Source organism: Myotis daubentonii, chromosome X (assembly GCF_963259705.1).
Source record: "Myotis daubentonii chromosome X, mMyoDau2.1, whole genome shotgun sequence".
NCBI lineage: Eukaryota > Metazoa > Chordata > Mammalia > Chiroptera > Vespertilionidae > Myotis > Myotis daubentonii.
Window position 1 is genome coordinate 102,154,069 of NC_081861.1, and position 23,936 is coordinate 102,178,004.

At 40.3% G+C, this 23,936-nt stretch overlaps 2 protein-coding genes across 2 annotated transcripts in view; one reads left to right on the forward strand and one right to left on the reverse strand.

Annotated features, from left to right (window-relative positions):
• MAGT1 (magnesium transporter 1) overlaps positions 1 to 892 on the reverse strand; it is a 46,061-nt gene extending 45,169 nt beyond the window's left edge. The window contains exon 1 of the mRNA XM_059679922.1: positions 737 to 892. Within this exon, the coding sequence (XP_059535905.1) occupies positions 737 to 838 (102 nt within the window). The 5' untranslated portion in view covers positions 839 to 892. The remainder of the gene's footprint in view (positions 1 to 736) is intronic.
• A 7,111-nt stretch (positions 893 to 8,003) lies between these two features.
• On the forward strand, positions 8,004 to 13,699 carry LOC132223274 (cytochrome c oxidase subunit 7B, mitochondrial). Its single transcript, XM_059678497.1, has 3 exons — positions 8,004 to 8,165; positions 10,675 to 10,799; positions 13,498 to 13,699. Exons 1-3 carry the CDS (start codon positions 8,126 to 8,128, stop codon positions 13,570 to 13,572), a joined length of 240 nt encoding a protein of 79 aa, XP_059534480.1. The 5' UTR covers positions 8,004 to 8,125; the 3' UTR covers positions 13,573 to 13,699.
• Positions 13,700 to 23,936: the final 10,237 nt, after the last annotated feature.

Sequence of the window (23,936 nt, forward strand, 5' to 3'; positions counted from 1 at the left end):
TAAAGCTCTAAGAGCATATGGCTCTAAGTCTCTAGTATTTCAACAGTGTTAAAATTCCTGTTTGGATTGCTTAATTGTGAATAAAGAATATTGTTATCTCCTCCACTCGCTAAAACCAATAAATTTCACAAGGAAGGATCTTAGTTTTGTTCACTTATGAATACCAAGCTCCTAGAATAGTGCCTGGCACGCTTGATATTTGTTAAATGACTGAAAATGGTTTAATAGCTTTCACTCCCATGAATTGATTTGAATTATTTGGACAGTTTGATAAACCTGGCATAGTTTCGCTCTTCAGTTTAAGTCTTACATTTCTCTTTTTTCTTGTCTTACATATCTGAAGTGGAAATGCTATAAATTGCTCTTAGGCGTCTATAACGGGAGTTACATTTTCTGACAGCAGAAGACTAGATATTCTACCCGCTGGACCTAAAGTCGAACTTCCCCCACCACCTGATAGGGCCCATACTTAAAAAAGTATCGAAACTTGTAGCTGTGTACACGCACAGGCCTAGAGAAGCCAAGGTGTCACATACCTAAACCCACTCTCAGGCTCAACATCCCCAGAACACAAGCAGTTAGTTTCTTCTCTCGCAAACCCCCCAACTCCCAAAAGGGCGGAATTGGAGGCACCTAAGACAGAACCGACGGGGAAAGGAGTCAGGAAGGAGAGAACAGACCCTCTCAAGCCCCACTCATTGGGAAAAGCCCGTGTTGCTGAAAACAGCATCCTCACCTCCTTCTTTCTTTGGGCAGAGGCTGAGGGAACCCCATATAGGAGCAGCAGGGCCACTGCAATGGTTGCAGAGACACACCAAACCCACGGACGCGCTGCCATGTTTGCTCCTCTCCCTGATAAAGGGAAACTTTCCTCGGCTGGATCTGCTGGTTGGGCGTGAGAACAAGCAAGCCAGCCCCATGGCCCTCCTCATTGGTCTAGCTCAGCCTTACCAGTGGACCTCTCACATTACGTCAGGGCGCTCAACTGTGAGACGCCCGCTAAAGACGGTTCACTTCTAATTGGTGTCTGTTAGCCAATAGAAAAAGGATAATCTGGAGGTTTTTCATTGGTCCGCTAGGATGCTGCCTCGCCCTTTCATTTACGGAAATAAGTCGCCCTTGGGGGGGGGGGGCGCGGGCGCGGGCGCGCGCTCTTCGAACACGCATGCGCAGTTGAGAGGCTTTGCAGCTTTTCAGAGCCCAAGATGGCTTAAGCTTGATAAAATGGGGACTTTTTCGCGGAGACTCATTTAGAAGTCTGAAGTCCACGTCTTTCGTGTAATATTGTAGAAAAATTGGGCCTAGCCATGTGATTGATAGGATCTTTCTTAGTCCCTCATTCTACCCCCAAAATATTTCAAATCAAAATAATAATTTTAAAAAGCAGGAAAGTTGCCTCAGCGTTAACCTATCACCAAGAGGTCTGGACACACACCCAGGTTGGGGACTCGATACCCAGTGGGGGGCATTCAGGAGGCTGTCGATCAATGATTCTCATCATTTATGTTTCTATCCTTTCCTCTCTAAAATCAATTTTATATATTGAAAGCAAAAATATACTTAATATCACTGAGGGAGATTTTTAAAAGTAAACAAGTAAGTGCTTGTTGAATACCTTTTGTGTCCCAGGGAGGTGCTGAACAGAGCGGACATCAAAGTCATTTTTAGAGAAAACAGCCCTGTAGGTTGTTTAGTGTAAAAAAAAATAATAATAAAATAAAAAATAAACAAAGTCATTTTTAAAGTTCTTGTTAATTCATTACATTTTAAAAGTTAAACTTCTTATTGTTAGGACTGTAGGGCAATAGAGTCCTTAAGGGCTATTTGTAAGCTTCCTGCCACAGGAGAACAAAAGACCAAGAAAAACTCGCTGGACACCAAGAGTCAGACCATACAAGGAATAGAAACTGTCCTGGAGGCATCTGATTGCACACCTACATTCCATCCACATTCCAAGCCCACCAGCTCAGCCTCCAAACCCACTGAAGGCAAGTTTCCCACCAGGGACAGTATATAAGGAAGAAACCCCAGCTCCTGGGTATTATCATCTACCTGATGACCCCTTGGCTGGGTGCTGTGCAGTCCTTCCCTTTGGATATCCCATCTCCCATCCTCTTTCCCTAAATAAATTCCATTTTCTTTTAGCACACTTATTACTTGAGGCATCAACAGGGACTTAAATTTTAGGTTATACAGAGAAAATGCCTTTTTAAATTTATTTTGTTTGGCGGATGGGTGCAAAACTAAGGTTGTAAGGAAACACTTCTGTCTTTTTAAAGTTATTTGTGTCATAACTTTCATTAAACGTCCAATTACCCTATCTAAAACATTATAGAGCCGAACCGGTTTGGCTCAGTGGATAGATCATTGGCCTGCGGACTGAAGGGTCCCGGGTTCGATTCCAGTCAAGGGCATGTACCTTGGTTGCAGGCACATCCCTACTGGGGGGCGTGCAGGAGGCAGCTGATCTATCTCTCTCATCGATGTTTCTAGCTCTCTATCCCTCTCCCTTCTTCTCTGTAAAAATTCAATAAAATATATTTTAAAAAATAAAATAAAAATAAAACATAATAGAAACCCTACATAACTGAAGAAGTTTCCATTTATTTGGCCCGGGTATGTTTATCATAGTGAGTTGTAAAGCTGGGATGATTTTAATAGGGAATAATAATATATTCAAGAGGAAAAACACAATAAAATCAATTGCCTGTAATTTAGATTTATTTTGATAATGTGGAACATCATCAGACTATTCTTTTACACTCTGCTGGTAAACTCAGGCACACAGAGGAAAATAATGTCATTATGTTGAAGAGTCAAAAAAGTGAGTATAGAAAAGAAAATAGCTGGTTCTGAAGTGAAGAGATAGAATAGAGCCCTAGCTGGTTTGGCTCAGTGGACAGAGTGTCAGCCTGCAGACTGAAGGGTCCCGGGTTCAATTCCAGTCAAGGGCACATGCCCAGGTTGCGGGCTGGATCCCCAGTAGGGGGAATGCAGGAGGTCAGCCAATCAATGCTTCTCTCTCATTACTGATGTTTCTCTCTCTCTCCCTCTCCCTTTCTCTCTGAAATCAGTAAAAATGTATTTTAAAAAAAGAGATGTAATCGAGAGATATTTTAAAAATTAAAAATGTTTACAGACATTCAAAATAAGAAAAATACAATGAGACATACAGTATGATTCCATTTATATGATGTTCTGGAAAAGGCAAACTCATAGGAAAAGAACAGGTTAGTGGTTATCAGGTGCTAGAGGTTGGAAGAAGGGCCACATATATTTGTGATTTGAAACTGTTCTGTCCTTAATTGTTAGAGTGGCTACACATTCCTATGCACTTGTCAAAACTCACAGAACTGTACACCAAAAAAAAGCAAGTTTTACTGCATGTAAATTTGACATATAAAAATTAAGGTAAATATTTAAAGTATACAAAGACATTCATTATCTCACTTGGCAAAATTCAGTAGAAGCTTTTATCAAGGCTGTGGGAAAATTGGCATCCTCATACATTGCTGGTGGGAATGCAAAGTGCTGCATCTATGAAAGGTAATTTGGCAATATCTAAAAAAAATGCAAATGCATTTACTTTTTTTAAAAAATCCTCACCTGAGGATATTTTTTCATTGATTTTTAGAGAGAGTGGAAGGGAGGGGGAGAGACAGAAAGAAACGACAGGGCCAGGGATCGAACCTGTAACAGAGGCACACAACCTTGACCCTAACTGAACCCAAGACCTTTCAGTCCCCATGGGCCAACACTCTATCTACTGAGCCAAACCAACCAGGGGTACGTTTACCTTTTGATCCAGCAATTATACTTCTAGTATTAAGAGAATATATGTGCACAGTTGTTTATTTCAGCACGATTTGTAATTGAAATATTCTTTTTTTTCTGTCACTCCTGATGTAAATCCAGAATATAATCTTTCTCCTCCTAAAAACAACACAAATAATATTAATAATGCACTTCTGGTGATCAAACTCTTACTATGCATCAGACATGGTAAGAGGTTCTTTATGTGTAGTGTTATCTCAAACTTTCATGTCACCACTCAAGATAATTATTATACTAAATTTACAAACCAGGAATATAAGACTCATGTTCAAATAAAGTAGGTCAGTCAATATACACTGAGTGCCACTCTAAGCCAGGTGTTATACTAGATGCTGGGCACACGACACTGAACAAGACAGCATAGTTCCTGCCTTCCTGAAGCTTTTGGCCAAATTACAAGCTGATCACAAAGTGCAAAGTGTAGGTTGCTGTAAAGGGATAAAACAAGGTGTATTGCATGCGGTCTGTATCAGTATTCTTAATTTTTTATATCAGTCACCTGGAGAGCTTGCCAGCTCCTACTGCATCCCTGTCTCTTCTCAAAGTTTTTATTTCATAGGCCAGAGTGGAAGCCAGGAAACTGCTCCCATTCTTTTTGTTTTGTTTTTATTTTCTGGTAAAGTATCCTCCTATATAATAAAAGAGTAAGCCCTAACCGGTTTGGCTCAGTGGATAGAGCATCAGCCTGCGGACTCAAGGGTACCAGGTTCGATTCCGGTCAAGGGCATGTACCTTGGATGCGGGCACATCCCCAGTAGGGGGTGTTCAGGAGGCAGCTGATCGATGTTTCTCTCTCATCGATGTTTCTAACTTTCTATCCTTCTCCCTCCTCTCTGTAAAAAAAATCAATAAAATATATTTTAAAAAAATAAAAATAAAAGAGTAATATGCAAATCAAACGAACGGCTGAATGACCGGTTGCTATGAGCACACTGACCACCAGGGGGCAGATGCTCAATGCACATAAGGTATACCAGTTCGATTTCTGGTTAGGGCACATGCCCAGGTTTGGGTGCCTATGGTGGGGGGGCAACCAATCAATGTTTTTCTCTCACATCAATGTTTCTCTCTCTCTCCCTCTCCTTCTCCTTTTCCCCTCTTCCTCTCCCTTACCCTCTCTAAAAATACTTAAAAACATATTTTAAAATAAATAAATTTTAAATTTTACAAATAAAATCAGTAAGAATGGGAAAATAACTTAAATCAAATACAATCAGAAAAAAGGGGAGCCTGACTATTTCAAATGAGAAACAACCACATTAAACAAAAAACTAATTTGAATATGAACACACTACTGTGATTATATACCATTACTCTAAAGAAAAAAAAAGTACAAGCAAATCTTGAACTCTACTAAGTAGGTTTACTTTTTAGTGATATGAGTGGAGCTATTCTGACAATATGTTGTGTGTAATATAATATGTAAAAACATTGAAGTTGCTGAGAACCAGGATTCTCACTGTGGAAGAAGGGAGCTACAAATATGAAATGAGGAAAAGTAAAGAAGAACTTTTGGGGGTTGTACTGGAATTGGAGGTACATATTAGTACAAATTTATCATTCACAAGATATATTCCTAGCTTTATTCACTAAAAGGACTAGAAATTAATGACACTTTAATATCAATGAGCACACCTAGTGCCAAATCTAGGTTGCTAAATGCCATCCCTAAAAGAAACTAAGGGTTCTTAGAGAAATAGCTGATTCCAGTGCTGAGGGAAGGAAAGTACAAGAGGAGCCTTGAACATCTTGTGTCAGAAAATAAAAACGTGCTAAAAAAATTATGGAGACATCAAAAAAGACATACATATAAGCCAGCTGGAAGGGAATCCTACTGACCACATCTGGCATTATTGTTAATTAAAATAAATCCGAATGGATTATAATCTATTTGATTAATAAATCCATACTGATAATGAATAAATAGAGAAGATAAAATTTATCTTTACAGTAGAACATACACAATTAAATATAGAAAGAATAATAAAAAATAACCTTTTATGCAATTTTCAAACTAATAATCAATTTAGGCAAAAATCATCAATGGATACAAAAACTAGTGGGTGGCTGAAACCAGTTTGGCTCAGTGGATAGAGCGTCAGCCTGTGGACTGAAGGGTCCCAGGTTCGATTCCGGTTGGGGGCATGTACCTTGGAAGCAGCTGATTGATGTTTCTCTCTCATCAATGTTTCTAACTCTCTATCTCTCTCCCTTCCTCTCTGTAAAAAATCAATAAAATATATTAAAAAACAAACAAACAAACAAAAAACTAGTGGGTGAAAGTTTGATAAAGGAAAATAAATAAAAACAAAAAAAGTTTCATGAAGAACAGGATATTTACATATTTTCTATGTATTCTTCATGTTTTTAATTACAAGGGGAAAATAGTAATTTTATAGTGTAGGAACTTGAAGGCCACTCCTTCAACCAAATTATTAAAGTTGGCATTACCAATCTAATATTACTTGCTTCCTATTAAGATGCCCTAAGAAGACACATCTGTTATGTAGTATTCCTGCCAGAGGTACATAAACTGAATCTAATTATGAGGAAACATCAAGACATACAATTTGAAGGAACTTTAACAAAATAACTGTCTTGTACTCTTCAGAACTATGACAGAGCACAGACCTGTGTGGCATCAGAAGTTCAGTTACCAATCCTTCCACTTAGAATTGCCTGATCTTGATCTTTTAGAAGTCATTGAAGGATTCTTTACCACACTTACTTCATATGTAAAACTCCAAGAATAAAACTTAGTGAGAAATAAATTAATGCCATGAAAGACAAAGAAAGGCTGAAGAACTGTTCAATTTAATCACTGTGGTGTACACCTGAAACTAATATAATAATTTGTCAACTGTAATTGAAATAAATTATTTAAATAAATAAAAACCAAAAATAAAGAAAGCTTAAAAATAAAAAGTAAAAGGAGACTAAAGATACATGACAACTAAATTCAATACAAGGACCTGGATTGAATTCTGGATGGAAACATTGGAACAACTGGTAAAATTGGAATACAAGCTATATTGTATCATTATGACAATTTCTGAATTTGGTAACTGTACTGTGTTATGTAAGAGAATATCTTATTCTTTCAAAATGAACCCTGATGTATTAATGGGTAAAGGCCATGCATGTGTGTTATTCTCAAATGGTTCAGAAAAAAAGCAAACACACACACACACACACACACACACACACACACACACACACACACACTTATACAGGGTGTCCCCCAAAATGTAAACACACTTTGAATAATTATTATTTCAAATGGGTTAAATCAGAAAGGAAAGAAACATCAATTGAACTATCAGCTGTTAAACTATGTATACATTTTTGGGACACCCTGTATATATATGTATTCATGTATAGAAATGCTGAGAGAGAACACATGTGGCAAAATATTAACAAGTTTTGTATCTTGGTAATGTGTATACAGGAATTCTCCCCCATCAATGTTTTATTATTAAAATTTCCAAACATAAAGAAAAAGTGGCTCTAGCCGGTTTGCTAAGTGGTTAGAGCACCAGCCAGGGCACCCAGGGTTTTTGTGTTGGATTCCTGGTCCTGGTTGGGATGCATGTGGGAGGCAACCAATATACCAAGTATATCTTCCTCCCTCCCTCCCTCCTTTCCTCCCTCCTTCCCACTTTCTCTAAAAAGCAATGGAAAAAAATCCTCCGGTGAGAATTAACAAAAAAGAAAAAGTGGAAGAATTTTACTCTGAACACCCAACAAGTTTCTACAGTCAAGTTATGTTTGCTTCATCGAATATTTAACCACGAATTGTGTTCTGTTTTTACTATTCTTGCAACTTTTCTCTAAATTTCAAATTGTTTCAAAAGTAAAAATTAAATGACTTAGTATCTAGTAATAGGGACAAAAAAATCAAAGAAGTGAAGGAAGTTTGGAGGGAACTGAAAGGACTAGTGTGGAGCAAGATACAAGCTCAAGCCTCTGAAGCTGGTGCCTTTGATGACTCAGTCTAACATCAATGCTTTAGCACTCCAGGGCCGTAAACCTGGCTTCAAGGTTGGGGGAGGGGTGTAACATCATTCATTTATAAAGCGTGAAACTACATTTCCCAAAAGGCCTTTATGTTTCCGCATTTTGAAGAAGTTACAATTCTATAGGTTTTCACAGGTCTCGCGAGATTTCAGTAAATCTCATTAAAGCGCCCTACTGAAAGCCATTTTGTTTTTCAGGTTTCTTCGCAAGGGTACTTGACTCAAAGTTCCAGCAACCGGCATCTGCAGTTGCTGCGGTGTTGTCCAGCTTCACGATGTTTCCGTTGGCCAAAAACGCGCTAAGTCGTCTCCCAGGTGAGCAAAAATTGTGATCAAATCATTTCCAAGGGCCTTTTATCCATTTGTCCTCGTGGTCGCTTCTGCCCTTTCCCTCCACCTGCTTCCCGACCTTCTAATTGTGTTTAGTCTCCGAACTAATTGGGAAGATATCCTTACCATTAGCTTAATCACCGATTGTTTCTGTTACTGGGGTTAAAGCCTAGCTCTGCTTTTTCATTATTTAATAGTAATTTATGATTTCAGGGAAGAACACGTTTGGTGGACACCTCTTGTTCCTTAAGTAATTTCGTCAATTTTAGCTTTGGGGGGTACATTTACCCCTCCTCCTTTCAAATAGAAGAGCCTCCTCTCCATTTCCTGTAACCAAAATGGAGGAAGCGGTAAATCTAGCTCTTCATTTGGTTTCATCGCAGCGAGACGACCTAAATGGTAGCCCCGCAGTTTTTGTTATTTATAGATCATTTCTTATGTAAAAGTTAGGAGGGTACAGGGAAAATTTGAAAGCTGCATCACATATTTAGAATGCATTAGATTGGAGAGAGTCATTTCCATGATTGATTTGCACTGAAGGTGACCTTGAGTAAAGTGACTAGTTTTTTGTTTTGTTTTTACAATGAAACTGACCTTAAGCAGTTATTTAGTTTTTTTAGCCATGTTTTTATTTTCCGTTTATAGAGCTGTTGGAGGTATAACTAGGCTGTCTTCTGAACACTCAAGCAGCTTTGACAATAGCCAAAAAGTAGTTGCCCGACTTTTTTCGTAATCCAAAATGCCCACCTATTAATATCTCTTTCACATTGGGCAAAAAGCTGAACCTTACTTCCCTTCTTTGTAAAATAGGGGGTTAGTAAACAAAACCTACCTCATAAATTTCTTGAGGATTATATGAGATTATTAATAGGTGGTAATGAAACCATTTCTTGTCAGAGGAGAACTCTAAAGAAATACTCTTTGGTGATCTGAATGTTGAGGTGTTGCAGAATTGTTTGATAATTTAATTTCTTTGCCCTTTGAGCTGGTAGGGCTTTGTAACTCAGGAAAAGAATTTGTCTTTCTTGTGGTTGTTTTTTCCAATGTGGAATTCACAAACTCACTTTTTACTCTAGAGCAGAATATATTATGAAATGTTTGTAAGTTTGCTCATACAAGTCGAATTAAAGGGGAAAAATATGTTAAGGCAGTTAAGAGAAGAAACCATTAAATTGGCAAGTAACTATCCAGAAATAACATACTGTATCATACAGAAGCGTTTATATACTAAAGTGCTAGTGAATGGTTGAGATTCCCGTTTCTTTAATATGCTTTCCATTAGTACATAAGTACCTTTTGAAGTTCTAAAACAATAAGGACCTACCACTTAGAAAGGAGAGAAATTTAACAGCAGCTGGGAATATGCATTTTCCAGTCTTGGCTCTTTCCCAAGCCCTCCTAAGTGCCTCCAGAGGCAGTTTGAAAACTCATTCTACTAAAATAATAGTAAAAGCAAAGTTTTAATGTGGTAATTCTGCTCAAACAGTGGCCCTCCGTTTTACCCCCTATTGCTTGTCCATGCACCTCATTTGTCCTTTAACCAAATTTAACTAGTTTTCTAGTACACTAGGCTTTTCTGTCTGCCTTTTTTTCAGATTCCCCTTTCCTACATTTACATAACTAAATCCTACCTGCTATTCATAGTGCTTAACTAATTCTACTTCCTTGTATTATAGTGATTTGTGTCTACATGCCTAATATGCTCCTTTAAACCTGAGGACCGAGTCTGTGTCTTACACATTTTCATATACCCCATTTTCTTTAGTATGGTAATGTATTCATTACTAATTATTTTAAAAATCAAGACTAGTTTTTGGAATTTCGGGGGGGCAATTTTAAGGTCATGAACATTTAGTGTACTTTCATTTGAAGTTCACTTTTAGTTTATTTACCCTTTTATGTTGTTAAGTTGTTGAGCACTGTTGAATAAACTTGAGTGAAAATTTGTCATAAATATTCAAATTAATGAATATAAGCCAAGTTTCAGTTGTGGTACAAATACTAGTTTGTAAAAAATCTTATTGACATCACCTGTTCTTTGTATTTTCCCCCCAACATTTTTTTTAATTGAGCAATCAATTTAATTTTTTTTACTATGCTTTTATCACTGACACTATTACATTTCCCCTCCCTTGCCCACCTCCGCCCAGACCCTGCCTCCCTTCACTCCCCCTGTTTTATTATGAAAACTTTCAGACATACAGAAAAGTTGGAACAATTGTATGATAAACATCCACATACACACAACATAGATTCTACAGTTAACATTTTGCTATATTTGTTTTGTCATTTATCTATTCATCTGTCAATTCATCTTATTTCTGATGCCTTTCAAAGTAAGGTACTTTTAGCTATAATATGTTTTAACATTGTATTGAACTGCATAATACTATAGAGTTAACTTCCTTGGCTTTCCTGTTTGCCAGTATCAATTACATACATTCTCTTTTCCTGATAATTCATAGATATGCTTCTGTATATTTTTTTCTTTAAGTTCGAAGCATTCAGCAAACAATGGCAAGGCAGATCCACCAGAAAAGGACACCTGATTTCCATGACAAATATGGCAATGCTATTTTAGCTAGTGGAGCCACTTTTTGTGTTGCTACATGGACATATGTAAGTACTGTTGATTGATAATTTCTGGTTTCTATGTTTTTCATTTCCATTTAGCTCATGTATTCGAAATATTTTCACATAGTAGAATACATTTCTAGTTAGGCGGGACTTTAGAGATTTTCTAATGTAATAACACCCACCCAGTGCAGGAATTTCTCAGTATTTAGCATTCATTCATCATCTGTTTCTTTTTTGTATGTTTGTTAATTCTCACCTGAAGATATTTTTCCATTGATTTTTCCCCATTAATTTTTTAGAGAGAGTGGAAAGGAGGGGGAGAGAGAGAGAAACATCGATGTGAGAGAGACACATCAACTGATTGCCTCCCACATGAACCCCTATAAGGGCCAGGGATTGAGCCTGAAACCGAGGTATGGCCAGAATCAAACCCGGGGCCCTTCAGTCCATGGGCTGACACTCTATCCACTGAACCAAACAGGCCAAGGCCATCATCTGTTCTTAACATTTCCAGTAACAAGTTGCTTACTGGATCATAAGGCAGCCCTTTCTGTGTTGTATAGCTGTTTTATTTTTTTAAAAAATATTTTTCCTGATTTTAAAGAAAGGGGAAGGGAGAGGGATAGAGAGAAACATCAGTTACCTGCCTACCGCACACTCCCTACTGGGGATTGAGCTGTCAACCTGGGCATGTGCCCTAACCCAGAATGGAACCTATGATCTCTTCATAGATTGATGCTCAACCACTGAGTCACCCTAGCCGGGCATTGTATAGCTGTTTTAAAAGGATTGTACGTTGAGTTAAAATCTGCCTCCTGGCCCTAACCAGTTTGGCTCAGTGGATAGAGCGTCAGCCTGCGGACTGAAAGGTCCCAGGTTTGATTTTGGTCAAGGGCATGTGCCTTGGTTGCGGGCACATCCCCAGTAGGAGGTATGCAGCTGATCAATGTTTCTAACTCTCTATCCCTCTCCCTCCTCTCTGTAAAAAATCAATAAAATATACTTTAAAAAAAATCTGCCTCCTGCATATTCTGCCAATCATTCCATTGCAACACAGGGATTCTGATCTTATTTCCATGTATTAAGCATTAGATATTAGAAAAATTGCTATCATGTGTCCTGGATCTTCTCTTTAAGATTAAATACCCTTAGTTCTCTCAGTCATTTTTTTTTATTATATAGTTTCCAGGGTTTTCACCACCTTGGGTCACCTTCCTTCACTGAATTAGTTTTTCTTCTAAAATTCTGCCTTCAGAACTGTGTACAATATTTATGATGGATGAGATATAAAATTACTTGCTTTCAATATTTTAATTTTTTTATATCATACATTTAACCTACTTACTAGTCACCGAACTTGCTGATTAAAAGTAGCAGTCTTGAAGTTATAATAAATATATAAGTTGATCTTATTTAATTTTATTTGTTTGTTTGTTTTTTTGCTTTTTATTTGTTAATCTTCACCTGAGGATATTTTTCCATTGATTGATAGAGTGGAAAGGAGGGGGAGAGACACAGATAAAGGATGTGAGAGAGAGACATTGGTTGCTTCCTGCATGCGCCCCAACCAGGGCCTGGGATTAAGCTGTAACCGGTATGAGCCCTTGACAGGAATTGAACCCAGGACCCTTCAGTCTTGGGCCGACGCTCTATCCACTGAGCCAAACTAGCTAGGGCTTATTTTGACTTTTTTAAAATAAGTTTTTACTGATTTTTTAGAGAGAGAGATAGCAACATGGATGAGATTGGCTGCCTCCTACACATCCCCTACTGGGGATGGAGCCCACAACTTGGGCAATGTGCTCTGACCCGGAATGGAACTGGTGGCTTCTTGGTGTGTGGGATGACACTCAACCATCTCGGCCACACCAGCCTGGCTATATAAGTTGATTTGGCTCAGTGGATAGAGCGTCAGCCTGCGGACTTAAAGGTCTTGGGTTCGATTCCGGTCAAGGGCACAATCCCCAGTGTGGGACGTGCAGGAGGCAGCCAATCAATGATTCTCTCTCATCATTGATGTTTCTCTTTCTCTCCCTCTCCCTTCCTCTCTGAAATTAATAAAAATTGATTGATAAAAATTATTTGTCTTAATAAACAACAATACTTTAATAGGCCTTTTTCATTCTTGTTTTGATCTTCCCGAAATTGGATATACTATTAAAATGTGTGTGTACTTAATTAGAAGAAGAAACAGATGTTGAACAAATGTGTTATTGGGGCACTTTGGAGGTGAAGTCCTCCTTTATGAAGGGATATTATAGAAGTGGTCCTACGCGGCTAGTGGTTACTGTATTGGCCAATGCTGATACAGAACATTTCCTTCATATCAGGAAGTTCTATTGAACAGCATTGCTCTAGAGCAGCGGTTCTCAACCTGTGGGTCGCGACCCCTTTGGCGGTTGAACGACCCTTTTGCAGGGGTCGCCTAAGACCATCCTGCATATCAGATATTTACATTAGGATTCATAACAGTAGCAACATTACAATTATGAAGTAGCAATGAAAATAATTTTATGGTTGGGTCACAACATGAGGAACTGTATTTAAAGGGCCAGAAGGTTAAGAACCACTGCTCTAGAGAATTAGTACAGCAATTAGAGGAGGGCACTATATCCCAATGAGTTTCTATTTCTTTTTCACTTATAGAGTAGAATACCTTTGTCACTTTTAAGAAATAGTCTCTAAGGGCGAGTGGGCTCTGGTTTAAACATGTATAACTGACAGCATTTTTTAATTACAGACAGCAACACAAATTGGAATAGAATGGAACCTGTCCCCTGTTGGCAGAGTCACCCCAAAGGAATGGAGAGATTAGTAACCATCCCAGTTGGTGTGATAATGAATTATTTCAAAACCAACTCATAATTGATGGCAAGTGAAAGCACTGTATGCCCATTAAAATATGGCATGATTGGAGAAATAAAGTACATTTGAAACCTTCATTGTAGGTTTGTTTCTTTTGTGAATGAAAGCAAGCTTGACCACTTTTCATTTATTTAACCTTTGTGTTAATAAAATAAAAATGCTATACAACTTCATAAATAACTTTTCTATATGAGGTAGTGTGAAAAGGAAAACTTGGCTATCACCTGGAAGTTGACTTTATAGTAAGCTGAAATTACAGTTCATGAATAAGTGATCACAGAATTATTTTAGGTAATCTTTGAGCTAAAAATTTGATGATATTCACATCTTGGTTATGTCTACTACTTCCTACCACCTATTTATGTTTATATTTGGAATGTGCATTATTAATTCCTTTTCACTTCTGCCAAGAGAATTTAGGGTGCCACTGGACCAAAGGTAAGAATGGTCTATCAAATGAACTCCTAGGAGGTCTGAAGACTATCTAGTAGCTCTTTGGTTCCTGTGACATATTTATCTAAATTAGATCTTTTTAAAAATTTGTCTTTATTGTTGAAAGTATAACAGATGTTCCCTTTTTTCCCATTGACGCCCTCCACCCTGCTTAATTAGATTTTTAGATTTTTCAGAATATTTATCAGAGATATTTACAAAAGGATCTGTCAAATACAGTTTTTCACTTATCTACAATCATTGACCTGCTGTTGGCTTTCTGTAACTACAAACTTTTGGGTTTTGATCCTGAATTCATTATTACACTAGATTTTATATGTAAGCTATTAACTGAAGAAAACATATTTTGCAACATGTGCTTTATTGCTTCTTGGTCAAATGCTGTAAAGTAAGCCTCAAGAAGTTTGTTGATACAGCTCAAGTAAGTAGAAAATGGAATTTCAGACACTTGAAATTATATTAGCTAAACTAGAGATTTAAAAAATTAATTTACTTGATACTATTATCAGATAAGTGGCTTTTAGGAATCTCCAAATTTACCTAATGTAGATAAGGATTTACACTTAACCAAACATTTGAAATATTTTTATATGAAATATAGGCAGACCTTGGAGGTACTGCAGGTTCCAGGCTACCACAATAAAGTGAATATTACAATAAAGTGAATAACATGAATTTTTTGGTTTCCCAGTACACTTAAAAGGCATGTTTACACTGTACTGAAGTCTGTTAAGTGCCATAGTATTATGTCTAAAAAACAATGTACATACCTTTTTTTAAAATGTATTTATTGATTTCAGAGAAGAAAGGAGAGAGTGACAGAAATATCAGTGATGAGAGAGAATCATTGTTCGGCTGCCTCCTGCATGCTCCACACTTGGGGATTGAGCCTACAACCCAGGGATGTGCCCTGACCAGAAATGGAACTGTGACCTCCTGGTTCACAGGTTGATGCTCAACCTCTGAGCCACGCTGGCCAGGCCAATGTACATACCTTTTTTTAAAAAAGTTATATTTTTATTGATTTCAGAGAGGAAGGGAAAGGGAGAGAGAGAAACATCAATGATAAGAAAGAATCATTGATTGGCTGCCTTCTACATGCCCCCTACTGGGGATTGAGCCCAAAATCTGGGCATGTGCCCTTGACCGAAAGGGTACCTGGGACCCTTCAGTCTGCAGGCCAGTACTCTATCTAGTTAGCCAAATTGGCTAGGGCTGTACATATCTTAATTAAGAAAAAACCTTTATTGCTGGCCTTGGCAAGGTAACTCAGTTGTTTAGAGAGTCATCCTGATACACCAAGGTATTGGGTTTGATCCCCAGTCAGGTCACATATAACAACCAAGCAATAAATGCATAAATAAGTGGAACAACAATGTTTCTTCCTATCTCTAAAATTAAAAAAACTAATTAAAAAATACTTTATTGCCTTTAGCATATCATCTTTGCTGGCCTTGCCCTGATGCTGACTGCTGACTGAGCAGGGTGCTAGTTGCTGAAGGTTGGGGTAGCTGTGGCAATCCTATCTAATAAAAGTGACACATGGTAATTAGCGTACGACCGCTACCCGTCCCATTGGCTAATCAGGGCGATATGCAAATTAACTGCCAGCCAAGATGGCGGCCGGCAGCCAGGCAGCTTAAACTGAACATGAGGCTTGCTTGCTTCAGTGACTGAGGAAACCAACGTTCCCTGCCTGCCTTGCCGGCCTCTGAGCTTGCAGTTGAAGAAACATTGTAACAAATATAGAAGCTAAACAAAACCCCAGCAACCTGCGTTCAGCGAGCCCGGGATCTCAGAGCTGGAGTTACACATTTTTTCGATAATAGAACACAAACAAACCAGATACCTGATTTCAGCAGCAGCAGAGGCCTCAGAGCTGGAGCCAGAGCTAAAGCTGGCCCAGAATAAAAAAAATAGAAAAAAAGGAGCAGTTGGGAGCTTCAGCCCTCAGCCCCTCACCCAGACTGGCTAGACACCCCAGTGGGGACCCCACCCTGAAGGGTGTGTGACCAGCTGCAAACAGCAATCATCCCCTCACCCAGGCTGGCCAGGCACCCCAGTAGGGAGCCCCACCCTGATCCAGGACACCCTTCAGGGCAAACCAGCCAGCCCCACCCATGCACCAGGCCTCTATCCTATATAGTAAAAGGGTAATATGCCTCCCAGCACCCGGATCAGCGGAGCCGTGAGGACTCCCAGCACTGGGATCAGTGTGACAGGGGGAAGCACCCAAACCCCCTGATCGCCCTGTGGCTCTGTGTGTCAGGGGGCGGGGCCACAACCTCCCTATCCGCCCTGCTCTGTTCGTGACGGGAAGGCGCCCCAAGCCCCTGATCAGCCCTGCTCTGTGCCTGATGGGGGGGAGCTCCCCAACCCCCTGATCGCCCTGCGGCTCTGTGTGTGACAGGGTGCGGCGCCCCCCGCCCCCCACGGGCCCTGCTCTGTGTGTGACGGGGTAGAGCCATAACCTCCCCATCGGCCTTGTCCTGAGTGTGAGAGTGGCGGCACCCCAACCCCCTGATCGGCCCTGCTCTGTGGGTGATAGAGGGTGGCAGCCCAACCCCCTGATCTGCTCTGCCCTGAGTGTGACAGAGGGTGGTGCCCCAAGTCCCCTATCGGCTCTAATCTGTGAGTGACGGGGGAGCTCCTCAACCCCCTGATCGGCCCTGCTCTGTGCATGACAAGGGGGAGCTCCCCAACCCCCTGATTGACCCTGCTCTGTGCGTGACAGGGGCAGCACCCCAACCCTCTGATTGGCCCTGCTCTGTGCATGACAGGGTACGGAGCCCCAACCCCCCTGATGGGCCCTGCTCTGTGCGTGACGGGGTGGCGCCGCATCCTCCCCATCGACCCTGCCTTGAGTGTGACAGGGGGCGGTGCCCCAACCCCACAATCGGCCCTACCCTGAGCCTGACTGAGGGTGGCATCGCAACCTCCCAATCTGCCCTGCTCTGTGCATGACAGGGGAAGGTGCCCCAACTTCCCAATCGGCCCTGCTCTGAGTCCGACCAGGGGCTGCACCTAGGGATTGGGCCTGCCCTCTGCCACCCGGGAGCAGGCCAAAGCCAGCAGGTCGTTATCTCCCGAGGGGTCCCAGACTGCGAGAGGGCACAGGCCGGGCTGAGGTACCCCCCTCCCCCCCGAGTGCACAAATTTTTGTGCACCGGGCCTCTAGTTCTATAATAATAAAAGTGTAATATGCAAATTGACCAAACAGCAAAACGACCTTCTGGATGACCACACTATGACACCCACTGGTGCCAGGTCAGCCAAGGCGGTTGCGATGTGATTGGTCGGGGGCCCGGCCACAGCCGCATGATAGCCCTACAGAGGGAGGCCAAGGCCACTGGCTAGCAGGGCGATTGATCAATTGGGGGGCTCCATGATTGCCCCAAAGAGTGAGGCCCAGGCCACCGACTGGTGGGCTGCGGTGGGTTGGTGGGGCCTCCCTCTGTGGGGGTGATTCATCACGGAGCCCTCACCAGGTGGGCAGGGACTACCTCTTTGGGGCGATCGATGGCGGAGCCCTGGCCAAGTGGGCGGGGCTTACCTCTGGGGTGATCTATCGTGGGGCTCTGAGGGACACCCCCCCCCCCGCCGATTGCATGAATTTCTGCACCCGGCCTCTAGTCTATATATATAAAAGGCTAAGTGACCGACTGTCTGACCAACCGGCTGCTACATATGACACGCACTGGCAGTCCTATCTAATAAAAGGCTAATATGCAAATTGACCAAATGGTGGAACAACCGATCGCTATGATGGGCACTGACCACGAGGGGGCAGACGTTCAACGCAGGAGCTTCCCTCTGGTGGTCAGTGCGCTCTCACAGGGGGAGCGCTGCTCGGCCAGAAGCTGGACTGATGGCTGGTGAGTGCAGCTGTGGTGGCGGGAGCCTCTCCCGCCTCCACAACAATGATAAGGATGTCCAACTGATGGCTTAGGCCTGCTCCACAGGGCCTAAGCCATCAGTGGGACATCTCCCAAGGGCATCCAGACTGCTAAAGGGCGCAGGCTGGGCTGAGGGACCCCCTCCTCTAGTGCATGAATTTTCATGCACTGGACCTCTGGTTTAAAAATAAATGTTGACTTGTGCAATACATATAGAGCTCTTGCTGGCACCAATTTCACGCATGTGCTTTGATCTGTCATTATCGATCATCAATTTGGTTGTTTTTGTTGACATTCTGAAGCTGAAAGAAAGTGGTGTTATGGACAGAATATGTCTGAAGACCAACTATTGGCACAACATACCTCTGAAGCCAAAAGAAGCCAGCAAAAAGTTGAAAACAGACCTGACTTGGTAGCCAGGGTTTTTAATATTAAGCTGAATGCTCTTTTAAATGATATATATATAAATTCAATTTATTTGGCAAAGTAATAGCTAAAATTCATGTCATAAATAACAAGGACAAACTCTAGAGTAGGAATATTCCTACCTGAATCCGTTTTTGGACATGGTCAGTTATATGTTGCTTTTTCTTGAGTTCAAAGAGCGTGTGGCGTTAAAGTTGTAAATATTTCATCACATGGGAAATTAGTCAAGCACTTTGAAAGTGTTTTTATTCTTAATGTGGTATACAGGGAGATATTCGAATAAGTTTAATCAATTTTTTTTTAAATTTTGTTTTATTGCTTAAAATATTACAAAGAGTAGTACATATGTCTCCTTTTTTCCCCCCCTTGACCTTCCCCCGGCCTCCCCTACCCCTCAGTGTCTTGTGTCCATTGGTTATGCTTATATGCATGCATACAAGTCATTCGGTTGATCTCTTATAGCCCCCCCCCCCAACACTCCCCCCCCCCCCGGCCTTCCCACTGTACTTGGATAGTCTGTTCGATGCTGTTCTGCCTCTGTATCTATTTTTGTTCATCAGTTTATAATGGTCTTTTTTATCCATAAATGAGTGAGATCATGTGGTATTTTTCTTTTATTGACTGGCTTATTTCACTTAGCATAATGCTCTCCAGTTCTATCCATGCTGTTGCAAATGGTAAGAATTCCTTCTTTTTTACAGCAGCATAGTATTCCATTGTGTAGATGTACCACAGTTTTCTAATCCATTCATCTGTTGATGGGCACTTAGGCTGTTTCTAAATGTTAGCTATGGTAAATTGTGCTGCTATGAACACAGGGATGCATATATCCTTTCTGATTGGCGTTTCTGGTAGTTTAATCAATTTATTTTTTAAATTTATTTTTAAAAAATCTTTATTGTTCAGATTATTACAACTATCCTCTTTTTTTCCCCCCCATAGCTCCCCTCCACCCGGTTCCCACCCCACCCTCTGCCCTTACCCCCCCCCCCACTGTCCTCATCCATAGTTGTACGATTTTTGTCCAGTCTCTTCCTGCACTCCCACACCCCTTTCCCCCCAAGGATTGTCAGTCCACTCCCTTTCTATGCCCCTGATTCTATTATATTCACCAGTTTATTCTGTTCATCAGATTTTTTATTCACTTGATTTTTAGATTCACATGTTGATAGATGTGTATTTGTTGTTCATAATTTTTATCTTTACCTTTTTCTTCTTCTTCCTCTTCTTAAAGGATACCTTTCAGCATTTCACATAATACTGGTTTGGTGGTGATGAACTCCTTTCGCTTTTTCTTATCTGTGAAGCTCTTTATCTGACCTTCAATTCTGAATGATAGCTTTGCCGGGTAAAGTAATCTTGTTGTAGTTCTTGCTATTCATCACTTTGAATATTTCTTGCCACTCCCTTCTGGCCTGCATAGTTTCTGTTGAGAAATCAGCTGACAGTTGTATGGGTATTCCCTTGTAGGTAACTGACCTTTTTTCTCTTGCTGCTTTTAAGATTCTCTTTGTCTTTTGCTCTTGGCATTTTAATTCTGATGTGTCTTGGTGTGGTCCTCTTTGGATTCCTTTTGTTTGGGGTTCTCTGTGCTTCCTGGACTTGTAAGTCTATTTCTTTCCCCGTGTAGGGGAAGTTTTCTGTCATTATTTCTTCAAATAGGTTTTCAATATCTTGCTCTCTCTCTTCTTCTGGCACCCCCATAATTGGGATGTTGGTACGCTTGAAATCCCAGAGGCTCCGTACACTATCTTCGTATTTTTGGATTCTTTTTTATTTTTGCTTTTCTGGTTGGGTGTTTTTTTTTTTTTTAAATATATTTTATTGATCCTTTACAGAGAGGAAGGGAGAGAGACAGAGAGTCAGAAACATCGATGAGAGAGAAACATCGATCAGCTGCCTCCAGCACATCTCCCACTGGGGATGTGCCCGCAACCCAGGTACATACCCTTGACCGGAATCGAACCTGGGACCTTTCAGTCCGCAGGCCGATGCCCTATCCACTCAGCCAAACCGGTTTCTGCTGGTTGGGTGTTTTTTACTTCTTCATATTTCAAATCTTTGACTTGATTCTTGCGATCCTCTAGGCTGCTGTTGGATCTCTGTATAATATTCTTTATTTCAGTCAGTGTATGCTTAATTTCTAGTTGGTACTTTTTCATATCCTCGAGGGTCTCACTAGACTTATTGACTGTCTTACTAAATTTATCAGTGGTTTCTAGAAAATTCTTTTTTAAAAAATATATTTTATTGATTTTTTTACAGAAAGGAAGGGAAAGGGATAGAGAGTTATAAACATCGATGAGAGAGAAACATCAATCAGCTGCCTCCTGCACACTCCCCACTGGTGATGTGCCTGCAACCAAGGTACATGCCCTTGACCAGAATCGAACCTGCGACCTTTGAGTCCGCAGGCCGACGCTCTATCCACTGGGCCAAACCGGTGAGGGCACAAAATGTATTCTTAAATAATAAGACTTGAAAGTTGAAATTCCTCCTTGAATGGATGTTGTGTTAGCAGGCATGAAAACAGCATTAATCTCGTACATCATCAGAGCTAGGGTGACTAGGATCATTGTCAATTAGCAGTTATATTTTGAAAAAGTTTTTTTTTCTGAGAAACAACAGTGGGTTTAAAATATTCATTAAGCCATGTCGTAAACAGATGTGCTGTCATCCAGGCTCTATTCCATTTATAGAGCACAGACCGAGTATATTTAGCATAACTTTTAAGGGCCCTAGGATTTGGAATGGTAAATGAGCATTGGCTTATAGTCACCAGTTGCATTAGGACCTAACAAGAGAGTTGTCCTTTGAAGACAAGCATTGACTCTATATATGAAATTCTTAGATGGTATCTTCCAACATAAGGCTGTTTTACCTACATTGAAAATCTGTTATTTAGTGTAGCCACCTTCATTAATTATCTTAGCTTGATTTGGATAACTTGCTGCATCTTCTACATTGGCACTTGCTTCTTTGCTTTGCGCTTTTATGTCATGGAGACAACTTTCTTTATTTTTTTTTCTTTTTTTTTTTTTAAAAATATATATTTTATTGATTTTTTTACAGAGAGGAAGGGAGAGAGATAGAGAGCCAGAAACATCGATGAGAGAGAAACATCGATCAGCTGCCTCCTGCACATCTCCTACTGGGGATGTGCCCGCAACCCAGGTACATGCCCTCGACCGGAATCAAACCTGGGACCCTTCAGTCCGCAGGCCGACGCTCCATCCACTGAGCCAAACCGGTTTCGGCGAGACAACTTTCTTTAAACACGAACCACCTTTGCTAACTTCAAACATTTCTTCTGCAGCTTCCTTGCCTCTCTCACTCTTCCTTCAAAGATTTGCTAAGAGTTAGGGCCTTTGTCTGGATTAGGGTTTGGTGCAGTGGTTCTCAACCTTCCTAATGCCGCGACCCTTTAATACAGTTCCTCATGTTGTGGTGACCCCCAACTATAAAATTATTTTCGTTGCTACTTCATAACTGTAATTTTGCTACTGTTATGAATCGTAATGTAAATGTCTGATATGCAGGATGTATTTTCATTGTTCGTGACCCACAGGTTGAGAACCGCTGGCTTAAGGGAATGTTGTGCCTGAAACCACTAAAACTTTCTGCATATCAGCACTAAGATTGTTTCACTTTCTTATTCTTTTTCACTGGAGTAGTACTTTTAATTTCCTTTAAGAACTTTTCCTTTGCTTTTACAACTCTACTTTTTGGTGGAAGAGGCCTAGTTTTTGGCTTATTACAGCTTTGAATATGCCTTCCTCACTAAGCTTAATCATATCTAGCTTTGATTTAAAGTGAGAGACATGTGACCCTTTCACTTGAACACTCAGAGGCCATTGTAGGGTTATTAATTGGCCTGTTTTCAATATTGTATCTCTGGGAATAGGGAACCCTGAAGAGAGGGAGAGAGACATGGCAATGGCTGGTCTATGGAGCAGTCAGAACACACACAACATTAAGTTCGCTGTCTTATCTGGGTGCAATTAATTGGTGTCCCAAGACAATTACCATAGTAACATCAAAGATCACTGATCACAGATCACCAAAACAAATGATAATGAAAAAGTTTGGAATATTGTGAGAATTATCAAAATGTGACACAGATACAGGAAGTGAGCAAATGCTGTTGGAATACGGTATTGATAGACTTGCTTGACTTGGATTTGTCACAAACCTTCAGTTTGTAAAAAACACTATATCTGTGAAGCACAATAAAGTGAAGTGCAATTAAAGGAGATATGCCTCTACTACAGTGGTTCTCAACCTTGGCTGCACATTAGAATCACCTGGGAATCTTTTTAAAATCCTGATTTCTGGGCCTCATCCTCCAGAAATTCTGTTTCTTTGTTACTAATGTTGTGGCCCCACCCCATAACAAAGAAACAGAATTTCCGGAGGATGAGGCCCAGAAATCAGGATTCTAAAAAGATTCCCAGGTGATTCTAATGTGCAGCCAAGGTTGAGAACCACTGTGTCTACTAGAACAGTGCTCTTCTGGCAATATGCCCTGTTTTCTCATTAATTGTACCAAGGCCAGTAATTTCATGGTTTGGGTAGGGGAAAAATGTGAATGTCATTGTAAAATAATTGGGTTGCAAAATTAGTAATTATATAGTAGTGCCATTATTTGATAAAATTTGAATGAACACTGTATATCCTATTTAGAATGAATATTAAAAAGGACTGAAATATTCAAGTGGTTGTAACCCTGAGACATGATTAAGCAAAATAAACCTATTGTTAAGGAAATTTCAACCTTCCATTAGATTGTATTTTATTAGTCAATTGGCACTATTAATTTCTAATGATGAGGTAATTTTTAGTGATTTGTCAGGTAAGTGGTAATTGTCAGCTATTTTGATAGGCACAGAGAAATATGGATGACATTTTAAAATGTCTATTTGTGCCCTAACCGGTTTGACTCAGTGGATAGAGCGTCGGCCTGCGGACTCAAGTGTCCCAGGTTCGATTCCGGTCAAGGGCATGTACCTTGGTTGCGGGCACATCCCCAGTAGGGAGTGTGCAGGAGGCAGCTGATCGATGTTTCTCTCTCATTGATGTTTCTAACTCTCTATCTCTCTCCCTTCCTCTCTGTGAAAAATCAATATAATATATAAAATAAAATAAAATAAAATAAAATGTCTATTTGTCCATTTGCCAACATATATATTGCTTTGTGTGTTAAAACCTGGAGGAGGTAGTTGGCATCAATGAACAAACTTAAAGCTTAATTTGGTAATTTATCTTGTTCTGATGAGTATTCTAAAACAACCAGAAATGAAGCAATAGTTTAAGTCTAAATTATTTTATGCTATCACAATATTCTGACCTTGCAGCTTAGCTAGACTACTCAAATTTTACCCTTTCACAAATGTACTCAACTTATCCCATAAAGCATTACTTTGAAATTTTAAATAATACTATAGTGGGAAGGTTGTCAAATTTGTCTCCCTATCTAAATCTATATGCCTTAGGATACAAAATTAATATTCAGAAATCATTTGCATTTTTATACACCAAT